At 36.6% G+C, this 24,940-nt stretch overlaps 1 protein-coding gene across 1 annotated transcript in view; it reads right to left on the bottom strand.

Moving 5' to 3' along the window:
• Window positions 1-23,502, bottom strand: part of ERCC6L2 (ERCC excision repair 6 like 2) — a gene marked incomplete at its 5' end in the record, with an annotated part of 45,971 nt that extends 22,469 nt beyond the window's left edge. The window contains 9 exons of the mRNA XM_029086593.1: window positions 3,265-3,364; window positions 4,744-4,839; window positions 9,401-9,546; window positions 10,717-10,826; window positions 16,986-17,145; window positions 18,652-18,765; window positions 20,323-20,463; window positions 21,890-22,097; window positions 23,341-23,502. Of these exons, the coding sequence (XP_028942426.1) occupies window positions 3,265-3,364; window positions 4,744-4,839; window positions 9,401-9,546; window positions 10,717-10,826; window positions 16,986-17,145; window positions 18,652-18,765; window positions 20,323-20,463; window positions 21,890-22,097; window positions 23,341-23,502 (1,237 nt within the window). The remainder of the gene's footprint in view (window positions 1-3,264; window positions 3,365-4,743; window positions 4,840-9,400; window positions 9,547-10,716; window positions 10,827-16,985; window positions 17,146-18,651; window positions 18,766-20,322; window positions 20,464-21,889; window positions 22,098-23,340) is intronic.
• Between the last annotated feature and the right edge of the window lie 1,438 nt (window positions 23,503-24,940).

Raw genomic sequence — 24,940 nt, 5'->3', positions numbered from 1 at the left:
AGATGCATTCCAATGACTGCAAATGTTCAATACTTACATAACTGGTATATTTAAGTGGAAGAATGTCAAAACCCTGGTTTTATGGATACCAGACCTGTAAATAATTTCTGTAACTATCTCTAAGCAGTTAGTAGTTCTTCAGTTCTACTGACCTCTAGTTACAGCACTGAACAGGCATATTCCTTGACAGCATATCTGTTGAATTATGTAGCCCAGTAACTATACAGCTAAATTCTAGTTTAACTTTTATCTAAGCAGTTTACTTTTTCTTGAATTATGTATGGTATTTACAAAAGTATACATATGTAACTTATTCAGGTTTCTATTATGTTACATTTCAATTTTATTTATATCAGATTCTTCAATCACATATGGCTAGGTCAGACAACCAAACATCACCAATAAAAAAAAAATAAGCTATTTTAAAATCAAATAGATCCCTCAGTAAGAATACACTATAAACACGATAAAGTATTTTCACAGGAATTAATTTAATGAAAAGGTTGGATGACAACATTTAGCTCTCTGAGAGCACATTTGTATAGTTCACCAAAAGCCACATGTCCACATGTATTCATGGTTTCTGAATTTTCAAAAACAGATAAAGGTATTTTCTTCACAATTTACTGAAAATTTACTAACTGTGCCCAACTGTCAATAGCAGGAAATGCAATTCAAGCACAGACTAAAAGAGAAATTCCCAGATTCACAATTACTCTGTTTATTGCTTCTTATTCAACTTGAAAAACACAAGTCAAGTTTAAAAAAAGAGCCTTTTGAAGATGTTTTACATATGCCTTTTGGAAGTCCAAACAGATAATATCAACCAGGTGATCTTCATCTACAAGATCACCAACTTCAAAAACCTCTGTGAAGCATGACTCACTCCTTCAAGATTTTAGTGAATACAGTTAGTCATAATCTGCTATCGATAATTTTGTTAGCCTTTCGGAGACCTCTCCTACTGATATTTGCTGTTGAAATGAATCCTCGAAGTCCTTCGCACAAGAGAAACTTTGGAACAGGATGCGCTCTAAACTTTTCCATGAATGCGGATATAAAGAATAAATCAAGTGGGTTTTTGCAATGAACACTTCTTTAAACCTTACTAAAGTAATGCCCATAGAGAAATACAATTCCTGCTCCTGACATGTTCCAAAACTAAATTATTAGTACACCGCTGTACCTCAAAAGTAGTTTTTGGACTCACTGTGCTTTATATTTAACTCACCTCACTAGTATATGATTTCAACTTTTAATACAATGTCTTCTTCATTCCAAGCTTCTGATACAGAGTCTCTGAAAACTGCCCAATTACCTGTGACCAGCCCATCACCTGCTACTTTTAATTTCTTCTTAACAAGTTTCCTCTTTATTTATTTAGATAATTTTGTCAAAATGAAACAGAACTCTTTTTTTTTTTTTTTTGGGGGGGGTGGGGTGGTGCTTCTAGAAAACATTGAATTTAAGTGAGATAAAGTCACTGTTACACTTTTGAAAGTAACATTTTAAAGCAGGCCATACACATTACTGAGAGCAGCTCAAGATCTGATCTTCCAGCTATGGGCTTTCTGACCATTTGGTCTGTGAAATCAGATACCATGTACAAATACTTGATCTTAGAACCTTATTCTTATTTGACACTTACTTAAATCTGTATAAGGATAAGGATAATCTATCTGTTACTGCATTTCCCACTCATAAAGCTTCCAACCTTTTCCTTGTAAATTACTCATCAACAAGAGAGTGCTTGTCATTGAAGATTCATAGTACCAATTTTTTCCTATTTATGACCTAAAATTGAAATTATTAGGTTAATTCATAAAATGTCATAAAGCTTCCCTTAATACATAGTATCATTTTCCCACTAAGGTGACCTCTTTTGCCTTTTATATGAAAAGCATTCTTCAGGACAACTGTATCTCACTCACTTTCTTCCTTTCTCTAATTTTACAAGCCTATTGTGTCAGTATCTTAAAGTCAGCTGCCTTCTTTCTTAACTTAAAGAATCACAGAATTGCGTGGTTGGAAAAGACCTTTGAGATCATCACATCCAACCATACCTATCTACTACTAAACCATATCTCTGAGCACCCCATCTACCCGCCTTTTAAGCGCCTCTAGGGATGGTGACTCAACCACCTCCCTAGGCAGCCCATTCCAGTGCCCAAGAACCCTTTCAGTGAAGGAATTTTTCCTGAGACCCAGTCTGTAGCTCTGGACACGCCCCAGTGCCTCAACGTCCTTCTTGTAATGAGGGGCCCAAAACTGGACACAGTATTCAACGTGTGGCCTCACCAAAGCTGAGTACAGGGGAAGGATGACTTCCCAGGTCCTCCTGGCCACACTGTTTCTGGTACAGGCCAGGATGCTGGTGACCTTCTTGGCCACCTGAGCACACTGCTGGCTCATATTCAGCTGGCTGTTGACCAACACCCCCAGGTCCTTTTCCACCAAGCAGCTCTCCAGCCACTCCTTCCCAAGCCTGTAGTGTTACATGGGGTTGTTGTGACCCAAGCCCAGGACATGGCACTTGGAAAACTTGTAAATTTTGTTGAGAAAAACACGTTATTAGTCTGCATCCTGATCTTTTTTTTTTTGGGGGGGAGGAGGGGGGGGTTACATTCGGATTTCATCAGGAAACAGTTGCTAGATTGTCCGTTTTTCAAACTCCACACTTTGGTTTTCTCACTTGTAGGTTTTTAAACCTGTCAATGCAAGTAGCAAAATTTAGAGAGTACTTATTTCAGGTTGAGTATTTGGTCAGACAACATCACTTTTTATCTTCATAACAACAGCAACTATAACCTGTTTCCCCCTCCCTTTATAAGCAAGTTTTCAATGGCAGGAGGGTAGCAATGTGTTCTTGCTCTTCTACAGCACCAAAGATTTTTGCTTTCTTTCCCCAACCTTTCAAAAGAAAAAGCTGCCTAAATCAGACTGCTGTAGATACTACCTACAACTTTCACAGATGTATTTTGCAAGTTTTTAAATAAAACAGTTCTCTTCTCTGTACAACCCGATTAATGTATATTGCATAACTGAACTGTTAAAACTGTTAAAAGTTACAGAAAAACTTGAATACAAGTATCATCCCGTTTGTTCTTTGGCAATTGCTAAATCATATATTTCTGCTTAATAAGTTAAGGTAACAGCATGTATCATAAAACCAAGGTAAACACAATTTTGCTTTAGGCTAGCTTAGCTTTCAGTCATTGAAAAAGCTAAAAAGAGCTCCCAATTTAAATAGGCTGTGAACTTTACCTGTTTATACACTTGTCGCAAGTACATCATCTCCTCCACAGTTCCCAAGGATATCAATCTAAACACTTTAACATCTTTGTATTGGCCAATCCTATAAGCTCTGCAAGGACAGTGGCATATTAAAAAACATATTTTAATCAGTTAAAAAAAAAAAAAAAAAGAGTTCTTAGGGGTAGTAAAATAAATAAATTTTTAAAAACATTCCAATAAAATAGGAGTACTCTAAATCACTTACGAGTTAGCTGCAGTTTGGTTTTTTAGGTTGGGTGGGGTTTTTTTCACTTTTCCAAATTTTCCTCAGTATTTCATTCCCTTTTCCTTTAACCCTTAGTTTTCCAAGTTCCTTCCCAGGCCTATCCAATTAAAGAAAAGCTTTCTCTTCAATTTGTATCACAAAGCCTGTCTTCCATTTCTCTTGAAAACACATCTTCCACTGTGTTTTCTCAGTTTTATTTTACCCCCCTCTCTGTCTCCATCCACTCTTGCACAAATGGTCTCCTATTTGCATTATATAGGAGTTAGATCATGGATTAGAATAGACTCAGGGCAGTCTGTTCTTTCTTAACTTTATAAAGCACTTTGCTAGTTACAACATAATAAAAACAGCTAATGAACAGGCAGTGTTCTAGTTAAATGGCAAATTCTAAAACTTCTAATAGATTAAATTCTGAAAATTCAGAGAGCCTGAACCAATTTACAGAGATGTGGTCTTACAAGGATTCTTCAAATACAGATTCCTGTTCCGGAAGAGATGCACTTAATCACCTCTTAGACATCAAAAAGACCCTTCAAATGGAATTAACTAATTGAATGGGATAACAGAAACAAGTTTATTTCTGCTCATGAAAATATATAAATCTACTGAATTTTGAAGACTTACAATATTCTTTACTTTAGCTATTCAAAAGTCAGTCCTGAATACCTAGGGAAACAGCCTATGACCAAAAAGACTTGAAAGGAAAATCCAGATTCCTGCTAATCCTCCAATAGCATAATACCAGATATGGAAAGGAGTGCTGAAAGGACACTAATCTCCACAAGGGTGAAGCAGAAAAGAACACAAATGTTTTTCTTTAAGGATTCTGGAATTAAAAACATCACTTGAACTAGGGTCAGTTATAACCTACTCTGTCCTGACAAACACAGGAAAAATGCCATCCAGCTACACACATGTACTTATTCTATAGATCACGAAAAGTTACAGTAACCGTGGCGCCTTATTTATTTATTTATTTTAAATAAGCCCATCATCACACTGCCACAAAAATAATATGGAAAATAAGGAGTAAAATTTGGGGTTAAAACCAAGAACATTAAAGCTAAAAAATAATTTAGCTAGACATTTCTTACTACCTTGTAGAAAGTCACACGATGTAGAAAACTTCTTCCCTCAGGAAAGTTTAGTTGAATAATTAAATTACAGGATCAAAGCAAAAGAAGAGTACCACATGGATCAAGTTCTGTATTTTCAGAGTGTACCTGTCAACAGCTTGAAGATCATTTGCTGGGTTCCATGTAGGATCAAACAGTATAACAACATTGGCACCAACAAAATTAAGACCCAGTCCACCAGCCCTAAAAAAATAAAAATGAAAAAGCAGAAATATTTGACAGTAAGAAAAACAGACCTTTTTTTTTTTTTTATTTCAGTGTATAAGTCCATATTAGCATACCCTTCCACAACATAAAGAGCACAATAGAGATACTGAAAATAGTAGGGTACAGCTTTGTGATACTGTCCTTTTAATAGGCACGAAATAAATAACCACTGCTGCAGAATGTGGTCAACTCACCTAAGTAGCAAGAAGATTACAAACTGTATGACTAGCTGTGTCATAACCAACTACTATCACCTTACTATAGTGAAAGTCCTGATTGCTACTTCATACTCACTGAGCCCTATACAGGCCAACTCCCTCAATTACTACACTGACATTCATAACAACTTTTATGCCAGTTACCACTAAAGAAGCAGGAAAACTGGAGATTAAGTTAAAAGTCTGCCTTAAGTTTTACTTCTTCTAATCCCAGCACACAGTTTTAACAATAATGCTATGCAGCTTCCAGTAAAATGGTCACAGTCTAGGGTAAGTCATATCTGCAAGAATTAACAACTGTTACAGGTGTATATATATATATATATATATACACATTATGTAAGTCAATTGTTAAAAACACAGTTGGCCACACAGCTGCATATCAGCAACATTCCTACCTGTCATTACAAGGAAAAAAGTCACTGTAAGAAAATCGTCTACTGTTGGGATAAGGAGTCCCAGGGGTACCAGCTACCCAGTCTTAAACATTCAACAGCTGTACTGTGATTTCAGGTAAAGTCTTCAGGCCAACAAAGAATCTGAGCATATGCTTAACCTGAGGTAGCTAATTAATGCCCTTGCTAAATCTAACAAAAGTGCTCAGTTACTTGGAGTTTGTCATGTGCCTAGCTGGACGATTTGATAGGAACAAAAGTGAGGAAAATACCACTTCTCATCCAGCTGCAAAACAAGCAAACACTGAAAATTCTTTTCAACTGGCTCAAACAACAGTCCTACAAAACCAGACAAGTTCCTATACAAGTACATGCCAACTATTATTAATTTAATTATTAAAACAATTTTTTACATTGACATAGACAGAAGTAATTCCAAGTGTGGTTTTTCTCTGAATGAGGTACCAAAAAATTGAAAAAGTCAATCCCATTCAATTTACCAAGCATCTGGTTTTAATAGATTACTTTCTATTCTGCTTGTTTAAAGCAGTAGGAAAGGTAAAGTTTCAAGGGATGTGAATAAATGGAGACAGAAACCAAAAGCTTATGGAGCCCCACTGCCTTTTGGTCTTCATGGAATCCCTGTTAATGTAAATACAGTTGTGGCCTCTTCCTTCCAGGTGTGGTGTGGTGTTGGGTTAGTTAAATCTGGAAAGGGAGGGGATGTGGGAACCTGCCAATACTAACGAAGGTTTCTGGAAGATGAGTGCACTCAGTTTGAAATGCTGAATAAAAATCTTTGTACTTTTCAGAATACTTCACTGTATTTTGGAATATTTGGTATAATAATAATAAATAATTTTGGTATATTTCTTTTTAGCCAGGACAGAATTCAGCCTCTCATCTTACCAAATCCACCCTGCAGTCAGACTGAAATGTAAGTCAACTTGTTTTTTCAAATGCTTTCTCAAAAAAAAAAAAAAAAAAAAAAAAAGCAGTATTTGGAACTGAAATATGAATTACACCTGAGTGCAAAGTCTTAGTGTCAGTAAAACAGACTGACTATGAAAATTAAACAAACAGGATACTTAGCTTTATAAAGATTTTACCTTTCAATATTTTTAAGTATGACACAAAAATTCAGATACTCCGAAGCAGAAAAAGACTGGCTCCTATGTCCTTCATGGACAGAATGAATGGAGAAGTTAGTTTGTGCATTGTAAAGAATACCTTCCATTTAAATGCCATTTTAACCAGAGGTTCAAGTCATTCTTGCAAGATGGTCTATGCAAATTACTATAATAAGCTCAAATGAAGAGTCCTGTATGAAATGTTTTGTAACAGTTCTGTTACAAACAAGAGCTTTCAAAAGATAATCTTACTTAAAACTTCACACTGTGTTAAATAAATGTCTTTCTTTTATATAGTATCACTGCTAACTTAATACCATAACATTCAGAAGTTACAAAACAGTATCACATTACAAAAGCTTTCATGAAAGCTGTGACTACGTAATTCTATTTACTGAGGTAAGTTTTTTAACAAATAAGTTCTCTGCTTCAGTATGATCTTGCGTCTGACAGTTATTTGAATGTGATGACATGCATTTTAAAAATTATTTACAACATACTTGTGAAGGATTGAAGTTAAATGTAGCCCCGAAAAAATCACAGTAATGACAAAAAAAAAAAATCAAAGTAATGGACAGCAGTCCAGTAATGGACAAGAATTAAGAACACTGCAGGTAGAATGGAAGTGCATATTGTAACCTTTCATGATAAAAACTGTCTACAAATTTTTGTAACCATCATCTCTTCATCATCTAAGCACTTCTCTTTACATAATAAAGGAAACTGAGAAGCAGAAATAGATTTTCATTTATAATAATTCTGAAGGAATTAATCTAGACAAAGATTAGTGTGGAAAACCCAGAGATAAGTGAATTAGCTTTAAAGGTGGGAATACTCGCTGCTCTTATTTCTTCCAGAACTCTGCCCTGGAACAGGGCTGCACAGACTTCAGTACTGTACATAAGCAGTTCTCCTTCTTCATGCTAAGCAGCATCAATGCAGTTGCAACCTCTGACATTATCCTATGGAGTTATAGCAACTCCAGAAATTTTTAGTGTTCTAAGCACAACCAAAATTTAACAGTGAAGTTATCACCACTGTCTGCACTGTAAGTCACTAATCTATAGATTGAAGGTTCCCGTTTAAAGTTGTATTTTAACTGTGCCAGTGGAATATAATGTCAGACTCAAGATCACTACCTGGGCAACCCATCCTTTGCAGAATGCATTTTTGCAGCCAAAAGACTGTGCAAGCATTTTTAGCAAAAATCAACATGTGGCTCTTCAAGCAATGCAACTTTCAGAACATGTACAAGTTGACTACACAGAACAGTCGGCCAAAAACTTTGCAAGAAAGTAAAGACAGAAGAGTGTGACCCAATTCTGTCAACTTACTATGTGCTGAGAAATATACTGTGAAGTCCTAATGCCTGAAATCTGAGTAAGAGGAAGGATTAATCTCTTGTAGAGTAGAATTGGGATAAATCACTTTCTGATTTCCAAAAGATTACAAAACTAAAGCTGCTTCCATTACCACATATCAAGCAAGCAAAACTCTAACTTGTTATCTGCGACAAACTACACAAAGAATTGCACGTTCCAGCTTTCTTAGTAATCACTGATTACACTGATTGCAATTCCATCGTTTGTTCCTTCCATTTACTCAACAAAATGAGAAACACTAAGAACAATGGAATCAAGACTCATCTCAAGCACCACCCGCAGGCATGGAAAGCTCACCAATCTCTGTATTCACAAGCTCTAATAACAGAAAGGAGAAACTCCATCCCTGTTTACCTGACCTTCATTTTTGTTTCCATGTAAATTAATGGAAGATAATTAAAAAGGTTGTAATTACACAACTAAACTAGACTGATAGAAGCACGAACTCGAGAGCCTTTCCTAAGGCTACAGATGTATTCCCTGCTGTTTCCAGGGACAAAGAACAGGGACGCATGAAGGTCTTAAGGAAGCTGACGGCCAGGTTCCACAGTTGACAGAGATTAAAAACAAATGTGCATGACCAACAAGTCTCTTCATAACCCTTCCCACACAGAATCGGATAGCATCAGAAGACAGTTCTGACATGCACTTGTAAAGTCTTTAACATTAGGTCTACTTTCTAATTAAACAGAGGCAGTGTGGATCCTCCTATCTAACTCCACACATCTGCAGTAAAGAAGGACCAAAGTGACCGTATAGCAAGAGTAGCACATTTGCATGTTTCACCTTATTTCGCTGAGTCTTCCTCTGGGCAGGGAGACTAAAATTTCACTTTGCTCACTTTCTGCCCTTGCCTGGCAACAAACTTCATCCAAGATGAAACATAGATGTAACCAGAATCATCATCTTTTCATTAATTTTAGTTGAACAAATTGCTCTATTTCAGAAGAATTCATTATCCACCATAAATTGATAAGCAGATCTGATACGCAAATACATTTTTAAAAGACAATCAAGGATTGTTTGAAGTATTTTAAATAGACATATGCTAATTCATGTGGTTAATAAATTACAGTAACAAACTAAGAGATAATTTTTCAGTCCAATATACCATTTCATGTTTCCTCACTCCTACGGCAAGTGGAAATTTAAAACTACCATTCAGAAGACCAGCTTGTTTCAGATCTTAGCAATCTTCATAAAGTAGAGGAGAGAGGAAGGGAGGAAGCCTTCAGATATTTTTAAAACCCTGAGTTCACAGCAGTGACTCTGTGTTTACAACCAGACAACAGAACAACTCACTTTCTCAAAAAAGTAATCCTTCACAAGTACGTCAAGTAAAATGCAGAGTAACCTACTTACTAAACACTAGAAAGGCAGAGTGAAACAGATTACAAGTTAAATTTTCTTACATTGTAGATACAAGACATATGTTAATTTCTTGAATGCTGTTGAACTCTCTTACAATTCTGATCCTATCTTCTGATTTTGTATTTCCATCAAGTCTTCGGTAATCTAGCCCAGATGCCATACAGTATTGTTCCAGCACATCTAGCAACTGGGTGGAAAAATAATAAAAAGTTTAAGTCCTTACTATTACATTTTAATTAAACATAATCACAGAGGCAATGTTTCTCAAATATATATGTCAATAGCCCAAGCACTGAAAATAAGAGTAAATCTCCCTCATTTTGATATGAACATCCGCAACACTCTTTAGCTGCGATTCTACAGCATTCAAGGTGATGAATGTTTGTCTGCTGTGGTCTCACTTGGTCCTCTAACCCTGGCTGCCCGTCCCACCTCTAAGTGATGCTGAGTCAGTTCAATCCAATAAGCAGACAGGCAATTTAAACTGTTTCCTACTACTTGTTAACAAGTTCCATAACTTGAAGTATGGTAAATAAGCACTAGAGTCAGCACAGAGAAACAGGCTGGTATGCACAGACAGAGTTCAAAGGGACAGAGTGAAAGAGACTGCAGTAACCAGCAGTCACTCTGGTCTTGAACACCGTGAAGCACAGCCTACGATATATGAGCATTTTACTACAACATCTAAATATTAAGCTTGCAGTCTGCATTAAAGACACAAAATTATTGAATATTTAAGACACCGAACTCTCATTCACACCATTATTTTTTAATCCTTATGAACATTTGAGTAAAGAAAACCATATTACAGTTTGCACCATTTCCAGGAACATGACTTTCCCTAGCAAGAAAATCAAGGACCAACTCCCTTAAAAGTGCATACACCTCTTGCTCCAATTAAACATTGTTTTCAGTTCAAACCAACTGGTGTAATAAATCTCAAGGTTGAAGTTTTATCACTGGTGATGATCAAAAGCCAGTAAAACAAAGGAAATTTAACTACTTCCAGTGCTAACACAAAGGTTGTATGATACTTCAAGTCATATTTTGCCATGACACTGCTCTAACTCAAGACATGACAGCTGAACTCAGTATAAACTATCTACACTTGAAGTAATACAATTTTAAAAAGCTCTAAAGAAGGCAGCAGTGTGTTACATTTGTTTTGCCATCACCATTTTTATCATGAGATAACTTAAGGTTTCAACATGCTTCTGGAGCACTGCACGCTGTCCTTATTATTTCCCATAGTGCAGAGAGAAAGGAAATGTGGTTGACAGCTGTCACCTCAGCACTTTACACTTCAGAACCTGCTGCCATAGTTAATTGATAAAAAAAAAAAATATATGGAGCTCACCTTTGTGGAAAAGGAGAAAAGAAGAACTTTATCCTTGTTTTTTCTGAAATGATTTAAAAGCTGCTGAAGGACCTGTAAATGAACCACAGAACAAAAATGAAGAGGTTTTACTTATACGTCATTTCACACACACTTGCTTGTGTTTTCAGCCTTTAAACGGGCTACATTGTAATTAATTTCTTGCAAGCCCAAACAGAGGCATAACAAAAAACACTACTAACATAATAAATGTGCGAAAGGTAATGGACAAGTTGAACATTTTTCAGTGATCTGCATGGAAATCCTGCTATAAAAAGGCAATCATACTACTAACAGGTAAACTCAGAAGCTATTCATGTCAGTGCACAGACTGCAACAAAATGGTACTTATCTCATATGCTAGCTCAGCTTGTGAATTTTTGCATTTAGCAAATGCACACAACTCCCTTGAAAACAGGAAGGTCTGTTTAAGTTTTCTGTACTGCATCGGCATTCAGAACTTCTTGGAACTTGTCATCTTAAAATAATCAGTGAGATGTATGCCCCTCCCCGCTCCCACTCTCATCTGTTTCTCTGTTTACAGTAGGATCCAGCTTCCCAGACTCTGCACAGACCTTGAAATGCCAATAATCCGCCCACACACAATGTTCTTCTGGTGGGGAAGCAAATAATCCAGAGCCTTGTGTATAATAGTGATACTGTTATTTTCAAAAGAAGCATGTCCACATCTGGCAATGGCAGCTCCAGAGTACTGCGCAGAAGCAATACACAAAGGGGAAAGAGGAATTTTCTGTACCATGTCTGTAGCTTTCTCCTACTGGGCAATAAGTATTTAAAAATTGTATTTATTCAGTGATAAATACACAAACTGTTAATCAACACTGATTTCACTAAAAGCCTAGTAAATCTTTGACAACCAAATAATGAAGAATGTTTACATTAAATTTACAGCTCTGGATAATATCTAGAAGATAAAATAGTAACTCTACATCACTTATAAGCTAGTTAGTTAAAATTGAAAACAAGGAACAAACAAGGTCGTTTTTGCCTGGTGCCATTGTACAACAACATGTAAACCAGGAATTATTTTCTTGAGAAAAAATCCACATCAGGTAATTTAACAAGAGCTAAATGACTGACATTTGCATTTTATTTAGCCACATTAAGAAACAGAACAGAAACAGTGACATGCTTTTAAAGTAGAAGGAAATTGGCTACTGTATTATTGTCATTATTACTAAAGTATAGGTCAAATAATTAATTTCCTATAGGAGAACACACAAACAAATCTACCCAGTCTGTTTAAATAAAATGGATCACTGTCATGCCCACTGGGATTTTAGGTATTCTAGAGTAAAGAATAGCTCTGACGAACAGGGAAAAGTAACAAATGGTTTTGCACCAAACAGAATTAAATTCTATGCTTGCACACCAGAGTATTATCCTGAATGTTATTAGTCTGAAAAAGAAATACTGAATCATACTCAAGCAAAAGTAACATGCTCTTTTTAGGAGGCCATATGGATTTAAATGCATATCTCCCTAATTCCTACACCCTGTGAGTTCACCAAATTTTACCCCTCACGTCTGAGGATACCTTTTTTGTATACAGGTGTCCAAACCAGTCAAGAGTGTTTTTAAGCCTTCAAAGGCACACCCACCTCAGTTAAGGTTATGTTTAATAGTGGGAGTTACTATTATTTGCAAGGTGCTCCAATAGGTTTCCATTTTCCTACTGAAATAATGATAATATGCCAGGCAAAATAAACAAATCAATCCAATGCAGTTGCTCCTAAGAGATCTGTATTAACTAAGAACAGTATTCCAAAACTCCACAAACGGATGTCTGTGGAACATATGTATAAGTTATTTGTTTTTGTTTTTTTGGTTTTTTGTTTTTTTTTTTTAAAGTTATTTCAAGTGCCCAGACATTTAATAGCCTTTTTCACTTAGAAAGCATACAGAGTCTCTCTGAGTCAGAATTTTAACAAAACTGTAGAAACAATCAGACAAAAGAGTAATAAGAATTACTGCAGGTTTTAAAAATTACTCTCACTTTTCTTCTTTTCCAAGCAGTCCTTGACACTTATGTATGAACAATCTCTGATCTTTATGTTTAAATACCAATGGAATCACTTGCCCTTACACTTTGCAGGTCCCCACTTTCTTACTTCTTGATGGAAAAAGGGTGGTTTCCAAACAAGGCAGCACACTCCTTGCCCTTCAATTCTCACATATTTATCTATTTCAAGTTAAAAATCTAGGGAGGAAATTCACCTTGCAACAGAAAGTATACGCAAAGTCTTCAGAAAACTGTATTTTCTGCAGTGTGATTGACATTGAAGGGATAATTCCACAAAAACAGCTGAAGTTCAGATCACGTCACTGTGTTCTTACCCACCTCCCACCATAATGAGGATGTATGAGAGTCATAGGTATATCATCAATGCTTATAAGTGTATTTGGATTATAGGGACTGCTTTTTCCAAACTCTTGTTATAATCTTAAAACTCAGAACAGCAAACCTAGGGTAGCACACTGTAAATGCTACAGCCTGCAAAACAGGTAGACATGACTGCAGTCACAACACAAGGTAGGACACAAACACCAGTTTGCCACTCTCACACTTCCCTTCAAGCAATTCTATCTCTGTTGTTGGTGATAGGAATATTCCACGCTACAAAAAGGTATGTTTGCCTATGTGTTTTATCTCTGCCTGGTGAGAGAACAGAAGGTATTTTAGCAGATAGGTTAACCTTTTCAACCCTTCAAAACAGTTACAACTGCTTCGCTAATGAACTTCATTGTCAAATCCCAGCCTTTCCCCTGCCCCTAATAAATGTAAATAAATGTCACAAACTTTTAACCTGCAAATATGCTCATCTGCAAAAGAATAACCACCTGTGCCAAAATTTCCAGGTAGTTTGTACTAAATTTTAATTTAAACGACTAAATATCTATCCAGTCTATACTACCAGATGAAAGTTACAAAACTAATTCAATTAGCATCTAGGAATTTATTTATAGAACAGAAAATGTGAAGTATTACAGTGGGGCAAGGCTAATAAAAACATTTTACTATAATTTGTCTCATTTATTTCCAAAACATGTTAAAACATACAAAGTAGTTTTCAAGTTCTAGTATCTGACGTCTCTCCTCTGACTACTTTCTGACAGTAAGAGGACCTTCAAAATGGACCAGCTTCTGAATGACTTTGCTTTCAGAACATAAAATCCCAAATCAGCCCAAACAGCTTCAGTTTTAAAATTCAGGATAGAAAACAAAAGGGTTAGGCAATCTTTTCTCACAAGACAAACCTCCAATGCAATCAGCAGCAGGAGGCAGGGGCAGCGGGGGAAGGAAAAAAAGAAAGCCACTACAATACCAGATACACATGAAACAATTTTTGGCATCATAATTATTCGGAAGTCAAATTTAATGGACTCCAAAACCACCTTATTTTCCAATGATAGCTACTTGGCCCATTACATAAAACTCTCCTTCCAGGAACAGAGGTAACACCACACAAATCAGAATATTCTGTTTATACTAAGATACATTTCATGAACTGTCACAAAGTTCAAGTTTCCCTTAAAAGAGATGGCAGACCAATTTCCCTCAAAGTAAGCAATTCTTTCATTAATTCTTAAGATAAATTCTATGCAGTTTGCAATGGATTGAAATAGACATTAGTTTTCTAAAATAAAGCACCATATATACAAAACCAGAGGTCATTAACAGTGGAAAAATATTCTTCAAGTCTACTGGACTGTCAGAAATGCAGCATTTGAAAATGCTTCTATTCTATATTTCATAAAGTAAAAACCAAACCAAACAGGCAGAACCCCTCATAATAAAACCAGTTCATAGCTTCTTACATTGAAGGAAAGAAAGGTCCCTATTGCTTGGTATCTTTGCCTAATACTACTGCAGTGTAGTGTCTGATCTGACTTTTTTAAAAGGTCAGAGTAAGAAAATGTTCTGTGAAAGAATTATAACATTTTTTAATTTCCTTTCTTACTTTTCTACAGAAATTTATATTGCATTTATCTCTCATCTGCCAAATATACTGGAGAAGTATTTTTCAATATAAATTATTACTTGAAAAACACAAGGTTGGATTTTAAAATACAGTTTCCCATGACATAAACTGCTTTTTTTTTTTTTTTTTTTTTTAATGGAAATTATCCATACCAAGGCTCTTCTCAAGAATATATGCTTATTTGGGTTTTGGTTTTTTGGAGGGTTGAGGGGGTTTTTGTCTTGTTTATGTTTGGGGGTTCTTTTTTGCAATTATCTGCAATCTATATTAAAAAAATACCTTGAAATACAGGGATATTGATCAGTACAGAGTGACAGCAAGATGAAAGATCAAAATTTAAATAAAAAAGCACAATCAGGAAAGTCTCTAGTGAGATAGAATGAAGATGAGCATTAAATAATTCACTGACAATAACAAAACCAAACAAACCACATAACAGGAGCAGTTACCATGTTAGTAACTCATTATTTTTAACCATGTATTTCTCGTCTCACTCGACTTGGGGGTTGGACTAGATGACTTTTAATGGTCCCTTTCCAACTCAAGGTATTCTATGATTCTACATATGTTTGAGCAATTTATCCAGAAATGTAAACTGGCCTATCTACCGGTAGCTCAGAGATTAATTTTTCTAATCATATGGAGCACTCAATGTCAGAAGTAAACATCCAACCCACCTGACACACCCAGCAGCATAAGCTCAGTATACTTAAAAAGATCACTCTCTGCTCTCTTGCCACCTCAGTCATGCTCTTACTCCAGGACTGCAATATAGCAGAACATTCTTCCTTACTACCCATGGCCACTGCACACAAGCATGAGAAGAGCCCTACTGCTACCAGCCAAGGTTACAACCCAAACCACAAAGCCACAGCCAGCTATATCTCTTAGAAGACACAGCAGTTTATGCTGTCCCAGAAGCAACTCAGTCTTATGGCCACAGTTTGGAACAGATTCCTCCCAGCAGGCAGCTCTGTAAGCTGCAGACTTTAAAGGCAGATAATGTTGGAACCTCTGCCTTAACTCAGGCATTTTTGCTTGCCTATGTTGTTTACTCTTGTGTCAAAAAACACATAATGAAAATGTCATAAGGCAGTGCTGGAGTGAAGTATGCAACAGCTCCAAGAGAAAAATTTCTAGAGAAATCAATAAAAGAAGAGCTTCATAAGCACCACTGTATGTATTAAATATATGCTGGTAGCTAATTTAACAATAAAGTTGACTTTCATGAGATAACAAAGTGTATATAACAAAGGTAATAGGTCTCTCATACGTAGGTAATAACAGAAAATAAAGATGTTGCTTGCGTAATAACAAATCAATAAAGTGGTAACAACCATTACTGTTACAAAAAATGTAGCCCAGCTGCTGCCTCCTCCCAAATCCGAGTCAGCAACTGTGAACATCCAGGTTTATACAGAGAGGAAAAAATATAGTATACTCCACTCTCCGTAGTTTCTCACCCTCTCACTACTCTCCACTCCAGAACACTCTTAAACCTAATACAGTTTTCTTTTTAACTAGCTACATTAAACATCTTTTTCAGTTATCCAACCTGTTTCCCTCTGAGAACGTTTTTGAGGTACGGAGTTATACAGGTTTACGCTTAACATATCTATTTTGTTCATCTTTAGCCTGGCCCCCATTGGTTTCATTTGATGTCCAAAGGGTTAGAAAAGACAGTAAGCACTCAGTAAGCACACGCCTTCATCAGTTCCATGCTACTCTTAATTGTTCCTTTCTCATTTATCCTAAGATTCTTTTTCCAGGCTGGAGAGTGCCAGCCTAGTTGGTTGCTTCCATCCCACAGCACTGATCACCTTTGTGGCCTTCCTCTGAACCTTTTCAAGGACTAACACACGCTTTTTGATAGGAGGGACTGGAACTAGCCACAGTACCGAAGCTGTGCACAAATCATTAAGTCCAGAAGGATTTTGTGTTCCTCTCTTTCCCTTCTCCAAATATTTTTGATAGCAACTGAGTCGATGGTTTCATGGAACTACCTGTCATAATACCATGACACCACCATCTTGACTGCAAGGTTTGTTTCCATGACCATCATTACATAAATGAAGCTAACATCTTAGTATCACAGATTTTTTTTCCCAGTCCTTGCCCAGAGGCATTCTGATCCAAGACAGGAGATCTCTGCTGTGGTATGACCACCACAAACAGAATGATTAAAAAACTGTAACTATCAGGTTTACATTTTCTTATATCCATATACTACAGCTGCAGATCTATTACTAATACTAATACTTATTTCTCCTCTAAAGAACAGGTTTACCTTCATTTTTCCACTGTACTTTGGATCTGAAATTGTTTCAAAGGCTGCATCTTTGCTTAACTGCACAAAATCTGGAAAACTGGAAAACACCTGGCTGCACACCCGTTTGATATGTGCTTCCTGGAAGAAAAGTAGAAAGTTTGTATAGGCATTAAAAATTAGAGCTATATTGGGATACCAGTAAACCATACAAGGAGTTAAACAGGTTGAAAGAAGTAACTACTTAAGTAACTCAAGCAGAGCGAGTTATATGTTTTTATTCAGTTCACTACAGAAGTACTGAATAAAACATCTCCCATGTGTTTTCATTTGCTTCATTTAAAAATGAAAGAGAATCCTAATCTGAAACCATGGATGCCAGTTACTAGAGTAAGAGGTGCCCAAAATTTCCTCTCCTGGGCAGCAACTGCAACGGGACCAGACAGAGTTGTCAGCCTAAGTAACTCTGTTAGCTTGAGGTTCGCACTACCCAACACCTGGACATCAGCATTTCTCCTAACCCTCTAGCTTGACGAGCCAATATGGGAATTACATATTGTCCCATTGATATGACAAAAACTAATATGGGAAACGCATTTAAACTGTTCAAAAGCCACACTGAAGCTCCACTGCTAGAATCTGGGTCGCTCTGAACTTGAATGTGACCACACACTTCTAGTCTACTTTTCCAGAAGAGCAGAAAAGATAATCTATCATCTAAGAACCAGCATACATGATGGACTTTAAACCTAAAGGTAATAAATACTACAAAATATCAGTTTCTTTAGTAAGTTTTGGGAGGTTAATAATTGTATATGCCATAAAACATAGGAAGTCTCAAAATACTCATATAGTGTTACTTCAGCAGGTACTTAAACTCTGAAATGTTATTACAAGAAAAACTACATACACAATATAAAAAAAATCAAAACACTGAAAATATTTTGGTATTTACTGCATTAAGGTCTTGGACACTAACATTTCCTAAAAAGTAAAACTGCTTTAATGGAACACATTTGCCAAAATTAGCTAGGATTTTATCATTTTTAAGTCCTTGTGGCTTCTGAGAGGAAGCACTAAGATCCCTAAATATCTTTGCTCATTTTTGGATCTTAAGGATGACATACAAGTATTTTTAAAAACCCTGCCATTTGTGGGTCTTGTAGGTTACTTCCCACAGTAACAAGACAAACTGATATTGTTTTCTCATCGAGCACTTTCTACTAAAACATGTTTACCATTATTTAAAGCTCAGCTCTGAACGTAAGATATTAGAGGAAAAAAACCCCACATTCTAACTGCTTATTATTTATGTATTTGCACAGAGACATTCCTCTTACTAGGCACTTGTCATAAATGGATCAGAAATGGCATTACTAGAAATCATTAAAAATTACTTTTCCCCCTAAAGCTCTCCAATGTTTCTATAGCCCTTATTCTCAGGCGTGCATCAACTAAATGAGCATCCTGTTGTGTAACACCTCTATCTATTAAATAAGAGCTAGATTATGAATTATTGGAAGAAAAGGAATTTTGCAAAATATCTTAATTTCAGTTAGTTATGACTTCAAAAAGAGGCCAGCAGCTCTTTTAATTCAAGAGTTTTCATCCCATTTCCCACAAGTATTAGATAGTTCTGATGCTAACCTGCTGCTTGCTAGTGGAATCCGTCTGCAGCAGTGCAGCATGGTTTGCAACTTTCTGTAGGATTGTCAGGTAACTGAAGCGCAGTGACTTAATTGTTTCACCGTGAGCATTTACCTACCAAAAAAAAAAAAGAGAAAGAATGTTTATGCAAATACTCCTGAAAATAAGAAATAGCCTAAAATAAGTGCTATTCTTACAAGGTTTAAATCATGAGCAATTCTAAGTAGTACTAAAATTGATCCCAAAGAGATTCATACTGAATTTCTAACAAAAAAGCAGCAGGTTATTTTTTCCTCAGCTTTATGATACTATTGATAGAAAACACTTATCAAAAAGAAAAAACCCACAGCTATGTTTATAGTTTGCTAAACATTTCAGATAGCATGATAACTACAGAAACTACTAAGATAACCAAGAACTTCTTGGTAGGCAAAGAGACAGTAGCTTCACGACTGATTTAAATGTAAACCAAACCAGAGCTGTTCGAATGACTTCTTACCCTACTACTGATAACTTTACTTTTTTCTACAGCAGAAATCGATGAAGTTTTATAAACATCTCAAGTAACATAATTCAAACAACTTCAGACATTCTACAGTGCAGCAGCAACATCGGTATCAGCTATTTTTCTGGTTATGGTTGGCTGATTTGATCAATATTCATTTTCTTTTCCCTTCTCAAGTTACTAAATTTCATGGTTAACTTTGGAATAAGACAGTCCTTAAGAGCACTTAAGTATTTGCAGGTCTGCCTAAAGTTCAACAGCATTTTACTTTTTCCTGCAAAACATCATGAGAAACAGAAGCCTGCAAAGAACTAATGCTAGTATCCATGGAATATTAAGCACACTGATAGAGGAATTGTTTTTAAAGAAAGATGCAGAAGACTAAACAAGCTTCATCATCTGGAAAAAAAAACAAAAACAAAAACCCAAACACTATCCAAGAATCAAAAGAGGCCAGAAAGAAAAGAGGAAGAAGCAAGCAGGACACACATGCTTCTAAATGTTAAAAAGACATGCTTAATCTGAGCCTACTGAGTGATACGGACAAAACAAACACAAAACCAGACTACGCAAGTGTTAATGAAGTTCAGAGATGGTAGAAGAAATCTACAGAGCTGTTATTTGGGAACAAAGTTATGCTTGTGCTCTATGGCTACTGTCAGAAGTTCTCCCTTTAATGAAGCAAAGCAAAGTGCATGTTTAGTGGCACAGAAAGACACAATTCAACTGCAGTTATAACAGAAGTAAAGCCCAGACAACCTGCTGTGTACAGGATGCCTCTAATTTGCAGCCTCTGCGACTGCCTGAGGCACATAGCAGCAGCAAGCCTAACACCCACTGAACATCCCAACGTAATATCCTTGCCAACATCAACTGTTCCACAGGTGTACTTATTAATACAACAAATCCAGAATTTACTGCATAAATAACAACCACCTGCCCAGGGCATGTAAAGCAGCTTTGCTGTAATCCCTGAGTGCCTAACTCAAATCACGCTCATGATGCAACCACCCATGTTTCCAGTTGGGATTTCCCAAACAGATGGCCTACAACCATGCAGCCATTTCAATCAGCAATTCATTAGCAGAGAGTTTCTCTCGAAAACCTAGCTAACCCTCAAACCAGAAAGACTTATGTTCTAAAATCAAAACAGTGCAAGTTCTTACTTTGAAACAACAGTTCTTCCTTTTACGGCCGCTGCTGCAGCTACAGGGCTCTCCTGCTCGCAATACTAAGCTTACGTCCTCTGTTTCTAGCACAGCCTGGTACACGGCTTTCTGGAATTCGGTCAGGGAACAGTATACCATCTGCCAAAGAGAAAGAACCCCCAAAACACAATTATGTGCCACATCCAATGAAAAAACAAAGTGCACTGTATCAAAAAACATAAAACACTGAAAATAAAGTAGAAAACAAGAACATATTTACTCAAATAGTTACATGAAATTATTCTACCATCAAATTTAAAAATCTGGATATTAACACCAAGATAATATGAAATTGTAGCCAAAATGTATGTATAGTTATTTTATCCCCTCCCAAAATTCTACAAAGAGTATCAATATCAAGCTACAACAACCTGTTGTTTTCTATAAACCTTTCAGTATGGCTTTTGTGGAGGAATAGTAGGAGAAGGGAAGAGTGAGAATATAAATGCATAATTGTAATTAAGTATTCCCCTCTGCTTTGCCAGTTGCTTAATTTACCCTTTCTTTCCTCTTTTTAGGCACTGGCTGTTGTAGGGCACTACCACAGGCAGGACAAATAGAATAAGCAATGAGAAGGCAAGGATCTACACAGTGTTATGGCCAAAACCCTTATCCCTCTTCTTAGAAACCATGGGTGGCATCTCCATGACATCTTTAGTCTTAAGCAGCAGGAGACAGAAATCCCAAGATCATTCCTTAACCTAGGCCACCCACACAGCAGCAGCACCATGCTGAGCTACAATAATACAGCAGTAACTTGAACATATACTCACATTAACAACAGAATGAAAAGAATAAAACCTGCTAGATTTAGAAAAGCAACTGACTGACGTTTGTGTTAATCTTTCCTTCAGAAGACAGTTTAGATGACATTATTATACACTGAGGATGAAGAATAAATACAAAATTTTGAAAACAAAACCAGCTGCAAACTGATGTGTTTGTCTACTTAGAAGGAAAGCACAAATACATCTAATAAGAATTTTTCATAACACTTAGCTATAGTCATAAGTATCCTCACTCTATATAATATTTACAATACCATTAGATGAGCAGAATTACAGACCTATCAACAATCAGCTTTCGGTTTGGGGTTTTTCTTTTATTTAGTGATCAAAAACAAGGGAGTTAAAAATGAAAAGCATACTGTTCTATATACAAAGTGTGAAGCTGCAAATTCAGAAGTCCTACAAGGAATTTCAAGAGATTTACATACAGATAAATACATTGGGTTTGCACAGATAAATACAAAAGTGCACATAAAACAGACATGTAAATCACTAGATAGAAGTCTAGCTGAGCATTTTCATGCTTGATTAACTCCATTTCAACATGCAATCATAGCAATTACATGAACAAAGCACACTACTGCATGTGCATTTTTTCCAAGGCTCTGGATTCTTCTTAAATTCGTAAGTCCAAAAGAAAACCATGGCTTGATGAAAGACAAAAAAATACAACAACAACAAAAAAAAGAAGAGATTTATTCATTAGCATTGCATTTGAAATATGCAGGTGCTCTTACTCTGTCCTCCTTTTTTGGCAACTGATCACTGATAAGTGCTTTGGTACGTCTCAGAAACCAGCCAGACATTTTTCTTGCTAGCTTCACCATAGCCTTACGACCTGTTGCTAGCTCTCTTTTAGTTGCAGTGTGTCTCTGGCCATGCTCCACTGGATCAGAAAATTTCTTCTTGAAATGTAGTCTGCTACCCAAAAGTCCTGGTACAGCCCTATTAAAAAAAAAAAAAAAAAAAAAGCTGGGTGTGGGGTGCAGTTTATGAAGGAATAACAGCATTTTCTTTACTCCAAGACAGCCTATTCTTTTCTATTGATTAAAAGCATACCATAAATTGTTTCTGGCTAACAGCAAGAGATCTTAAATTAACAATCACTAGAAAAATTAATAAAATTTGTGTATATAGATACACATACTACTTCCAGACATACCATTTTTTCCTTTACTTACTGTGATACTGAAATGTTAAGACATTCCCCTTAGGAAAGGGCCCCAAAAAAACCAAAGCTCAGCTGCGCAACAGAAGTCACAAATATATAGAACCTCTAAACTACAAGGCTGCTACTGTTCAAGGGCCTAAACTGGAAGCTAAGTAGTCATGTTTTCCACTTTTACTGGTTTTATTAAAAACAAGTTATGCAGATTTTGCAATTTACTATATAAATCTTAAGAAACCAAATAGGAAAAAGAATTTGGCAATCATTGGTAGCACTACATATTGGAACAGTCTATTGATATCAGCATCAGATGCAACACTAAGCTTGCTCTTAAAGTATTTATTTCTTGATATTTCAATTCAGCTTTTATTTCCTTTCATAAAAGGCATGTTTGCTTTGTTCCTCATCTGTAAAACATCGCCAGTATGTCTTCTATGTTTAGATTTATATCTAGGGTGATTTCCACCTCTCCCACTCCATTAAAAGTTTTCCTGAACAAGACTGTTGCTTTGCAAATATGTGCACTTGTGCATTTTGAAAAACAGCAAAATGTCATTACTTTCAAGTAAGTCAGAATGACCTGCACATATTGGACAGAGCAAAGGCACAACGTTGTCTGAAGCTGTGCGATGATTCTCAGTCTACTGCGTGGAGGAGAGACAATGAAGAACAAAATAACATCCTTAAAAAAGAAAGGTAAACATAGGGGAAAAAAAGGAAATAATTTTACCTGATTTCCAAATTCCCCAAAGAAGACAGATGACAAAAAAAGCTCCAAATTTATTAAGTAACTGCAAAAAACATACCGCAGACATATCTGCAAGGAGTTTACCTCTAATACATCTATGGAAAACACTTGCATTTTCACAAAACAATGGAGTTTTTTTAGGAGATGGTTGTGGTTTGTTACTGGGGTTTTTTTCCACACAGATGGGTACAAACGATCTAACCCTACCCCAGTCCCACCACACGGTTAACACATAGAGGTGTTTAAATCATAAAAAAAGCTATTTTATTTACCAGTCCATAACACACCAAAGTTCTTTCATGTTGTTTTGAAGAATGGTCCCAGTAAGACCTATGCGAACGCTGCATTTTAATGACTTCATGGTTTGAGTTATCTGAGCCTTTGGATTCTTGATTCTATGTGCTTCATCCACTATCACAGCAGACCACTCTACGCTGCAGAACAACAAGAAATGTATTAACTGAAACTACTTCTCCCATCATCCCACATACACATACAAAGTGAAGTCACCCACACATGTAGCCATGATGATTATAAGACACTACGACTTTTTGGATTTCCTGTTTTACACTGTATTATACTACTCTGTTTCTTTATATTCTGTTTGTTTAGTAAATTCAGTGGTCACAGTTGAGTACAATGGCTAAACTGTACAGCCAAATAAATGAACTACTGTTAACTGTATCAAATGCTTTCTGTTAAGAAAGCAGCTTTCAACCTCTGGAGCAATCAATCCAGCACATTTCACCAGCACTAATTCCACTCATAAATAAGATTTAGAAAAATTAAGTAGATCTCTGAAGGTAAACTATCGAAACATGCTTAACACAGGTGTGCTTCATTATTCCAACAAAACCTACCAGTGTAACCAGTAGACTGAGAGCATTTCAATCTGCATGGTTTCCTACATGAAAGCATCACTCAACTTCTTTAATATCTATACGACACCAATACGGCAGAGGAGTTTTAGTATTTTGTGATTTTGTGACTAGGAGGAACACATCTAGAAGTAGGGACTGAAAGAACTTTGCAGCCAATTCACACATAAAACTTGGTGGTAGAATGACCTGTATACTGTGATATTAACTTAAGTCATCAAGTCACTAGGAAGAGATGTATTAACTTTAGGAGATCACTTTATATATATGAATGAGTATTTCAGTACAAAATTATATCCACTCTGATGATACTTCAAGCAGCAAAAAGCTGAAACAGACACAGTTAGAAGGAAACCCCTCTCCTCAGCAGGCTATGTTTAGCTCACTAATCTGAAGGCTGATCTTGTGGCATTTTTGATGCTCGCTGAATATATTCACTTTGGCCTCCTCAAAGACCTGCTTGGAGGAATTCCATGGGCTAGGGCTCTGGAGGGTGAGGGGGCCCAAGAGAGCTGGTTAATTTTCAAGCAACACTTCCTCCAAGCTGAAGATCAGTGCATCCCTTAGAGTAAGAAATCTAGCGAAGGAGGCAGGAGGCCTGCATGGATGAACAGGAAAACTTCGGGAAAAACTCAGAAGAAAGAAGTTTACAAAATGTGGAAAAACGGACAGGCCACTTGGGAGGAATACAGGAACACTGTCAGAGTATGCAGGGATGCAACGAGGAAGGCTAAGGTCTGCTGGGAATTAAATCTAGCAAGGGATGTCAAGGACAATAAGAAGCGCTTCTCTAGTACCTTAGCAGTAAAAGGAAGACGGGAAAATGTGGGGCTGCTGCTGAATGAGGTGGGTGCCCTGGTGATAGAGGATACAGAGAAGGCAGAGATACTGAATGCTGCCTTTGCTTCAGTCTTTACTGGCGGCCCTTTCTCTTGGCCGAGGAGGATCTGGTTAGGGACCATTTAGCCACTTGACACCCACAAATCTATGGGCC

The sequence above is a fragment of the Antrostomus carolinensis genome, unplaced genomic scaffold (assembly GCF_000700745.2).
Source record: "Antrostomus carolinensis isolate BGI_N321 unplaced genomic scaffold, ASM70074v2 scaffold13338, whole genome shotgun sequence".
Classification (NCBI taxonomy): Eukaryota; Metazoa; Chordata; class Aves; order Caprimulgiformes; family Caprimulgidae; genus Antrostomus; species Antrostomus carolinensis.
The sequence above is the reverse complement of the archived record's forward strand: the minus strand, read 5'-3'. Positions and strand labels throughout refer to the sequence as shown.